This window comes from Drosophila novamexicana, unplaced genomic scaffold (genome assembly GCF_003285875.2).
Source record: "Drosophila novamexicana strain 15010-1031.04,08,12 unplaced genomic scaffold, DnovRS2.1 tig00000434-arrow-pilon, whole genome shotgun sequence".
Taxonomy (NCBI): Eukaryota; Metazoa; Arthropoda; class Insecta; order Diptera; family Drosophilidae; genus Drosophila; species Drosophila novamexicana.
In genome coordinates, this window is record NW_020824802.1 from 4,987,466 (window position 1) to 4,997,336 (window position 9,871).

At 40.0% G+C, this 9,871-nt stretch overlaps 1 protein-coding gene across 1 annotated transcript; it reads left to right on the plus strand.

Moving 5' to 3' along the window:
* Nucleotides 1–8,768: 8,768 nt before the first annotated feature.
* On the plus strand, nucleotides 8,769–9,257 carry LOC115760378 (transcription elongation factor 1 homolog). The gene is made up of 2 exons (XM_030701673.1): nucleotides 8,769–9,019; nucleotides 9,085–9,257. The coding sequence occupies exons 1-2, from the start codon at nucleotides 8,904–8,906 to the stop codon at nucleotides 9,215–9,217; spliced, it is 249 nt and encodes an 82-aa protein (XP_030557533.1). The 5' UTR covers nucleotides 8,769–8,903; the 3' UTR covers nucleotides 9,218–9,257.
* Nucleotides 9,258–9,871: the final 614 nt, after the last annotated feature.

Below are 9,871 nucleotides of genomic sequence, written 5' to 3' on the forward strand. Positions count from 1 at the left end.
CTGAAGCCTTATAGAATAAATAATAATACTCGCACTCCGACATATATGTGAAGATACAATTTAAGAAATTTGTTGTTTCCATAATAATAAGCAGTGCTAAAGCTATTTGAATATTTTTCAAAGCATTAAAAGTTGGGTCTGCAAGGAAGAAAGCTCTTTTCTTTTGTTTGAATCCTGAATCCTTTAAAAATGGGTATAAGGGTATATTGTATTTGTGCAAAATCCAAATGTATGTATCAGGCAGAAGTAAGCATCTCCGACCCCATAAACCCCATATATTCTTGATCAGCACCAATAGCCGAGTCGATCTAGCCATGTCCGTCTGTCTGTCTGTCCGTATATATGAACGCATGGATCTCAGAACCTATAAGAGCTAGAGACTTGAAATTTTAGATGTAGGTGCTCCTAGTGCCCGCGCAGATCGAGTTTGTTTCCGATAATCAATGACTTCCTCCGTTTCCAAGCAATCGATAAAAATCGATATCGATATCCTGTGTTTTGGGCAATTTTGGTAAATAATAAGAGATAGAGTCACCAAATTTGAGATATAGCTTCTAAAATAGAATATATATATTCATTTGATGTTGGAAGAAGAGTGTTCAGGGTATCCCCTAGCTCCCGAGCTATCGACTAGAACCTCTTACTTGTTAATTACTATTTAGGTAAAAAAAGTTGTGTTGTTTGTGGCTGGGTAGAGGGCTTACAGTTTTGAGCTCTTCCTATGTAAATTCAACCACTAACCATACAATGCATAGACATATCAAACGGCCTTTTTATCGGATAACGATGAATCGCAACGAGGGTGCCTGCGACCATTGTAGTGTGCCCAGACAGAGCTGAGAGTGGCAGCCGAACGCCGGCCTCGAAAGCCGAACATTCAGTATGAAGCCGCCACACATGCTAGCGATCATGTACCCTTACCCTTACAGCAAGCATGGGAAATATCAATTTTGCACATGAATAATAATAATATCACACAACTGCTTACTTGAAAAAGTGTGCGTCAATTTTTAGTCTTTCTTAGAATTCTTCTCATTATGCCTGACTGGACGAAGAAATACATGATAGACCATTTAAATGTAAGTACGTATTGCTACCACAGGCACAAAAGGCACACAATTAAATAACTAACCTCTAGCCCACGACCAACGCCGCGATCTACTTGTGCGCACATCCACACAACAGGAACATGTATGTTCGAAGATCTCGGGGTTTTGTGGGAAGCTATGCATGGAGAAAGAGATGCAAACAAGTGCGCAAAGCAATGAGTGGGCTGTTAGGATTTAAAACAAGTAAGAGTTTCTAGTCGGGAGCTCCCGACTAGGGGAGACCCTGAACCCTCTTCTTTCAACATCAAATGCATATATATTTTATATTAGAAGCTAAATATCAAGTTCGGTGACTCTAGCTCTTATTATCTACCAAAATTGCTAAAAAAAAACAGGATTTCGATATCGATTTTTATCGATTGCTTGGAAACGGAGTTAATTATCGATTATCGGAAACAAACTCGATCTGCGCGGGAGTTAGGAGCATTTACATCTAAAATTTCATACATACGGACGGACGGACGGACGAATCGTATAAAAAGAAGTAATTCGCTGATCGCAATTTAGGCATAATTAATACGAGTTGAAAAAAGGCTTGCAACTACATGTTTTGGGGAACCCGACGTGATATTTTCTTATTTTATTATTTCTTTTGTTTAAACACACAACTCGTTGTTTAAGTACTGCGCCCCTCAACAAATATTTATTTTCTGTAAACAAGTGGCTTGTTAGGCTTGTTATTTTGCTAACGTAGCAATCAAAATTGCAGTTAACACTTGCGCAACTAAATAACGAACCAGCAGAATTGCAATGTAGATCGGCTGTTTGAACCTTGTTGTGTGTGCTTATAATGTTTTATGAAATTTCAAGTGCAAGTGCAATGTAGAGGCGACATCAGCCAATCAAGCCAAGCTGCTGTTCTTTAAATAAGGTTTTAGATTTTATTTGAACGCGGAAATCGGAACAAGGTTCAGCCTCAACCGGTGATTCGCGCTCTAATTTTGTTGTTGCAAACTATTCTCGACAGCCTTAACTTTAATTATCAGAGTAGAGGCTGCACAGAGCATGTTCAGCACGGTCATTGATAAGGATCCGGGTTTGACCAATAATAAAAACTCGAGCACAAACTCCAGAAGAGCACTGGATACAATTCGCGTATTATAAATGTCAAACGCTAATTAACGATAACGTTTATTAAAGATAACGTTTCAATAAAAATCGTTGTATTTTTCACGCACACACCGCTGAGATTTTGTGTTTCTGAAGGGTGGATAAGAGTGCGACTTTCACATACTTGCGCTAAAATCGATGGGCAGTTTGATACAAATTGCGGACTGCATCAAAGTACACATGTTGCTGCAAAAGATAGACGCAAGCTAGCTGGGAAGATGATACGACATATCATCCAGTGATCGGCTTACAGCCTATATTGAGAAGCGCTGCCAGTGGCTGGAAAATGCGGATTTCGCTACGGCACGTGACTGCCGGGAGTTTGTGTTTTTTATGATTTCGGACTTGGATTGGAAATTGACTGTTGATTCCTTATTACCTGCAGCAGCCCGTTGGGCAGAAAGGGAGAACGCTTGGCTCCCACTTGCACTTGCATATAAAAGTCAAGTGAATGATCGCTTATACAATTGTATGACCAGCAAAAAATAATTTAAAAATTAAATTTCAAAGCTCTAATAAAGAAGCGGGAATATAACCCAACCCGCACCTCACAACGGGCATTCAGCCAACCAAGCATGAAAACATAAAAAACACTGTGTATGTAGAGCTAGAAATTCAGGAATCCCAAAAAATTTAAATTTGTTTACCTGAAAAAGGCTGACAACAAAAACACTATAAAGTCGTTAAGTGTATTAAGCAGATACAAAGTGTCATGGGAAAAACCTCGCAAGACGTCAGGCACAGTGCAGCTCTACAGCTCGAGACACTATGTGTATAAGGAGTATAGCTACAATCATCCAACGAGGGGGTACACATTTGGCAACCATGACGCTAGGTGTGGCTATCACTGTGGCGAATCGCACTCAGTAAACTTCTAAGAGTTCATAGTTGCAGTACATCTTCCAGCAGACTAACCAGCGCAAGGAATGGTTAAGACGCAAGCTGCTTCCAAGTAACATCTGCTGCCCTCAGCTTCACTCACTGTCAACAATCTTGTTCATGCGTCCTGCGTGGTAGTCAAGAGCTCGCTCCTCTTCCCGCAGAAGGAACACAGCCAATCGCTTCTATCCAGTTGCTGCCCATAAACCAATTATCTTTCGTAACGAGAGTAGCATTATGGAATGCCAGCGCAGTCTTCCCGAAAGTGAATTAAATCTGTGCCTTTATCGAGCTCCACAATATCGGCATGTTTCTACTCACGGAGACCCACTTCTGTTTCCGTCTCACCACCAGAGTGGCAGACTACACTGTCCACACTGCCAACCACCCAGACAAGTGCCAACATGGAGGAGCAGCAATGCTGATTAAGTCGTCATTGTCCCACCATCCGTCTCGGACATTATAGTCCACCGGCCTTGAGAGTGATAAAGCCCACTTTCAAGTCCTCTTCGACTAAATTGATCCACAATTACTCAAATTAAAATTACAAACATAGGCAACGTTCTATCCAAAAAAAGCTACTGCAAATCCACTCGACTTCGGGCTTTACAAAGGACTCAGGCAAGAAGAGCTCCGGGTAAAAAGCTTGCTGAAATTACTTTTATTTTCCGTTAAGCTCCACAAACTCCGCCACCCACCCAGACTTTTGGGAGCTCCCTACTTAGCCCAGAAGTCAGGAGTCTCCTTGCAGACAAAACGCGTCTGAAGAGGCTATACGTCCACAAAATTTTGTCAAGGCGGACCCAAAGCTTCTAGACAGCATCCTGGAATGAGATGTTGCCGATGCTGATGCTGTCACTTTGATTGAAATGAACGTGTGTGTGGGAATTCTCAGATTAAATGGCAAACAATTCCTAGTTGTAGTAGTAGTAGTTCCTTAGCAGTGTGCTGTACACGCTGTGCGCGGCCGAATTCAGCATTCTAGGAGAAAACAGCGGAGCCATCAGAACTTCCAGGCTGCTGGTGGCAACGTTCGCAGTTGATGCGGCCGTCCTGGATTCGCATGAGTCCCTACAAGGTGCAGGACTGGCTGCGTCACCTTCACGCTACGCGCATATAGTTGCATGAAACGGCTTCAAAATCTCGACTAGCTATTCAAATCGCAAAGCAAGCTGTAAATCTCTACGAAGGCACTGCTTATAAAACCGATGCTGACGCCTATCTGGATCTACGCCGTCGAAGTGTGAGACACGACGTCAGCACACCAGCTCCATCGAAAAAGAACAAGTCGGATCGCAACAAATGGCGGCCAAAGGAAATAGGGATTCTGTGTGAAGTCGAGTGTACAGACAGTTATAAATTTAATATGCAATAGTCGTACGTTGTTTTGTAAAGTCTGTCCGTTGAAAAGATCTTATAGTCTCATGACTGAAATGTCGACCATAAAACATCAGAAAAATTCGAGCAACCAAAATTCAAAGAAACCAAAGCGGATTGAAATGAATAGCTTGAACTACTCCCAGCCTGGAGTCAATAACGGTCTGCCAAGGAAAAAAGAATGCCGCATGCAATCGTTTTCCAGCATTGTTCCTTTGCTATAGCCAGGAGACGATCTGCAAAAAATATTATGAAAACGTATAGTAATAGTTTAAATTTTACATCAGTAGAAATAGACTTGTCACCACCTGAAACCAACCTATCGATCGTCTGAAGTAGGGGGAGTATGCCGATTCTCGAATTCTTTTTTCGTTTGGAGTACATGCAGGCATGCATGCAGACTTACCAGGTTCCATGGAGAGAAGTATTGTGCGACTTCCACGTTTTAGTTGAGAGTCAGGCAAATGAGTTCCAAAATTATGTACCCCATATACATTACAAGGAAAGGTTGTTCGAAGAGTGTCATAATACCATAATACAGAGTGCCTGCTAAAAACGCGATGGAAGCCAGCCAATGCGGCATAAGATCAGGCACAGCAAGTCAAAAGCAGAAACCAAGTACATAAGAAATATGCGTTGGATGAAGATCCAGGATTCGAAGCGCAACAGGAGGAACGACTTCAGGCTTTCTATCGGCTGCGCAAGAGAGGTAGCGAGAAACTAACCTGTTGGAAATGTGCCCAGAGAGGACACACATTTTGGGAGTGCGAATCCAAGGTTTCGTTATAAATGTGGTCTGTCACGCGCTGTGCTTCCCAAATATTCGAACTGCTAGGCAGAAATCAGCCTGAAGAGCCTAACGCAAGCAATAGAGTCGCACTCCAAGCCGCCACTATACGGTTTAAATGCCTCCACAAATTATTAAATATAATCTACTAAAAGTAAAACAAAACGAAATATTTACATTATATCAACAGAACGTAAGCCACTTGAAAGAAGTGAAGCAGAATATGAAAAACTCGAGCACGAATAATCTATAAAGAGTCCGCAGAAAGAACACGATTAGGTGTCGAGGATTGGGGCATACAAGCATGGAAAAGGAAACTCTTCAACTTGTGGAAGATGCAGTCCCAGTCAAAGAGCGAGTATACCTATTTTTGGAGCAGTGCAGCAATTATAGCTTGCAGAAGTGGAATGCTTGGTCAGACTGGGAGTCATCGAGCCGCGCGAGAGTTCGTGAAACAAGAAAATGACGCTCAATAGGAAGCCCGGAAAGAACCGACTTTGTCTGGATGCCCGTAAGATGCATACCCGCTGCAGAACACCGTGTTAACACTGAACAGAGTTGACGGCACCATATACATCAGTAGCATGGATCTGAAGCATGCGCTCTGGCGGGTAGAGTTGGACACCAAGAGTCGCGAATAGACAGCATTCACCGGCATGCCTCTCTGTCAGTTCCGAATGATTCGGGCATAAGGGCTATAATTCGCTGCTCAGAGATTATGCAGATTGACAATGATTGTTCAATCGAGTATTCACCTACTCGGATGACTTACTAATCATCCCGAGAACGTTTGAGAAGCACCGGGAGCTGCTGAAAGAAGTCAGCGATTGCCTGAAAAAATGCAAATTTAACTATTGGGTTTAGAGACGGTACACAGCGAACCGACCTTACCGGCCATACTGCAGATGGACTTTTACGGAGAGCGGGATGGTACAGCGAATTCATCCGAGACTTTTCTGTCCTGAATACGAGGCTAGTTCTTGCCTAAGAAGAATGCACTCACAAGTGCACGAGCCAAAATGCATGGAGCACAACGAAATTTTAGCGTAACTATAAGGAATGCTTGGCAGCCGAAGCAGTCAAACGTTTCCTCGCATATGTAGAACTGATGCCGTTCACAGTAATTACGGACCATTCCAGTCTGCAGTGGCTTATCACAGTGAAAGATCTCAGTGGGAGACTCGCTCGGTGGTCACCAGCTCTTCAAGCATTTAACTTTAACATCGAACATCGCAATCGCAAAGACAATATTATGGCAAGAGTGTTGTCTAGACCGTATGAAGTGAAAAAGCATCACCAACTGCGGAACCTGTAAAAAGACAAAACACACGACTATGTTACTATAGGTAAAGATGCCAACACAGAAAGAACAATACAAAAGTTGTATATGGACCCGCACCTTTTATAGAGCTTGATCACTTTTCCAAATTCGTCTGGCTGAGAGTGAAACAAAACGCGACGACTACAGCAGTGGTGTAATTATAACGCGATCATATATATATATTCACGCAGATCGGAGTACCTGATAGAATTTATACAGATTAATATATATATTTTTTTTTAAATTACCGCTTTTTTCCCTTTTTTTTAGTTTTAATTTTCTCACATGCAGTCGGTTTGCACTTGGCTCTGTTTTATTTTTTTTTTGATCTCACTACAACAAACACCGTTCTCTTTTTTAAAAATACCCAGAGTCACACTTATTAACCTGTGATTCCAATAGTTGCGCACGCCTTGAATCTATCGATATATTTCTTCATTTATCGATGCCCATCATCTGTGGGCAATCAAAGCAACATCAAATTGTTTTGTTGTAGAATTCTTTTTTTTATAATATATCGCTGGTCGTAACACCACACTCCGGCTTAGATGCTTGTCCTTTAAACATGAGTGGAAATCGGTCTTTTTAATCGAAACGCGATAAATCGCAACGAGGGAACCCACATTTTTGAGACTTGCTACATATGCACAATTATCAACGGGTTCAAAAGGCATACAATTAAAGAAACATCTCTGGCTCGCGACAAACGCCGTGATCTACTTGCGTGCACATCCATACAATACAAATATATATATGAATGTATGTTTGTAGATTTCGCGGTTTTTTGAGAAGCTATGCATGGAGAAAAAGAGCACACAAGTGCGAAAAGCAATGAGCGAGAGCGAGGTGCACTCTGCACATGCATAATTTGGAATTAGAAACTAACATACATATATTATTAAAAGGCAATCAACCACAGCGACGTTGTGCCCTGAGCGAGATGCGGCTTCATACTGAATGTTCGGCTTTCGAGGCCGGCGTTCGGCTGCCACTCTCAGCAGTCGGACTCTCTCTGGGCACACAATTATGGTCGCAGGCATCCTTGGGGTTCCCTCATTGCGATTTATCGCGTTTCGATTATCATATTTGAATTATTCGGATTTTGACGTATTTATGCATTATATGTATAGTGATATATTATACATATGATATTTTTATTATTTGGAATAATATATATATTATTACTATATATTGTTAATTATAGGAAATTGTCAATATTTAAAGGTAGCGGCCAAGTGCAAGCGGGCCCAACTTAAACTTATTTATTTTTTATATTTATTTTTAAAGATAATATTATAACATATTTACTTATTATATGAAAAGTAATATGAAATTGTTAATAATGATAAGTATTAATTTATTATTTTATTTGCGTAAGTAAAATTGAAGTAGCAAGTTATTGGTGGGTGAGATAAGGGTGTAAGGCGGGTGCACGTCAGGATTTGGGTGTTGGCAGGTGACCGTTGTGGTGAACCTTAACAGAGGTTCACCTTATGTATATTTACAGGTTAGCCGATGGTGTGTTCCAAAAGTAACCGAAATTCGTAACCGATTCTTTTGACTCTATGTGTTCTGTCTTAAAGACACATACGTGGTAAATTAAAAAAAAAGAAACATAAAGTATATGTGGACGCAGGGATGTAAGGAATGTCTGTGTGGTTGCACGTAGAATGTCAAAATATTTGGTAGTTCACAATGATTGGGAATGGCAAATGAAGTTGTATGTTGCGACTGTTCTAGAAGCATTATTGTCGCTTTGCTTACAACTGCCAAGGCGAGGCGACAATGTCGCCGAGTTTGATGGTTTGATGGGATACAAAGGGACAAGGAACGTTGAGTTCTGTTGCTTCCGAAGACGCCTAGCGTACACATCGAAACTCGCTTCGCTCTGAAGCCTTATAGAATAAATAATAATACTCGCACTCCGACATATATGTGAAGATACAATTTAAGAAATTTGTTGTTTCCATAATAATAAGCAGTGCTAAAGCTATTTGAACATTTTTCCAATTTTGAGTAACCAACATTATTATGTACTAGGTTTTTATTTCTTAAATTGCTTATAGGTATTTTGCAAAAAAAAAATTGTTATGAGCATACTTATAATAATGTATGTGTCACAACATAAGTGTTAAAACAGTGGTGACTGAAATTATCGGAAAATATCGATACATTGTCAATTCATCGCAAACACCAAAGGTTTCTGTGGTCGTCTAAAAAAATGTGTCTTTTGATGTCTTGTTGTCTCATGTATTTCTAAAATAATCCACAATTCGAGTTCTTGCCGATCTTAATATCCAGTTGTTGATTCTGATTAAATATGGGAAGAAGAAAATCTAAAAGAAAACCTCCACCTAAAAGAAAAAATATTGAGCCTTTGGATCAACAATTTAACTGCCCATTTTGTAATCATGAAAAGTCATGTGAAGTAAAAATGTAATTTGTACGTATGATTTCGGAAATTGTCCAACTCTTTTAATGCCTCCATGTAATTATTTCAGGGATAAAGGACGGAACACTGCTAAAATAACATGTCGCGTTTGTCTGGAGGATTTTCAAACTGGGATAAACTTTCTGTCGGAGCCTATTGATGTATATAACGATTGGGTGGATGCGTGTGAAACCGCAAATTAAATTTATTATATAAACAATTAAAATACAGTAGGCAAAACAATTAAATATTATATTTATACACGTGTAGAGGGTATTATAATTTGTAATAGCCATGTCTGCCTGTACCAACTACTATTCTCTTAGTTTTAAAGCTATTTTGAAACGTTGCAAAGGTTTGTATTTCTGTTGGAAGCGCTACATATGTATGTATGTAAGAACTGGTTGATTTGACCAATATATTACGAAGCTGCCATAGGAATGATCGGTCGAAATTTATGTTTTTATATGAAAAACTTTGTCAATATATTTTGACTAAAATTTAAGGCTTACTATGCTCCCTAAATAATATCGGACCACTGTATCGTATAGCTACTATAGAAGCGATGGATCGAAAGTTATAGTGGTGTAAGAAAAAGCTTTTTGTTAATTAAGCTACTTTGAGCAAACTCGGTATTTATTAATCATACCACTAACCATATAACATAGTCTTATACAGCGGATATTTATCGTTTTAAATATGTTTGAACACACATTTCCTATTGCATTGCCAGAGGCAAGTGCTACAATGTTAAGCCAAAGACAATATAAACACTAAGATGAGTAACGCCATACAACAAAATGCTACTATACAGCTTGATTTTTTGAAAATTGAGAACGAAAACGAAATATGTAGCA

Bases quoted from the DNA above. Each gene is read 5' to 3' on its own strand.
- LOC115760378 (XM_030701673.1), top strand. From the start codon at position 8,904: ATGGGAAGAAGAAAATCTAAAAGAAAACCTCCACCTAAAAGAAAAAAT. The intron at 9,020-9,084 runs GTAATTTGTACG...TAATTATTTCAG, and splicing joins AAGTCATGTGAAGTAAAAAT to GGATAAAGGACGGAACACTG.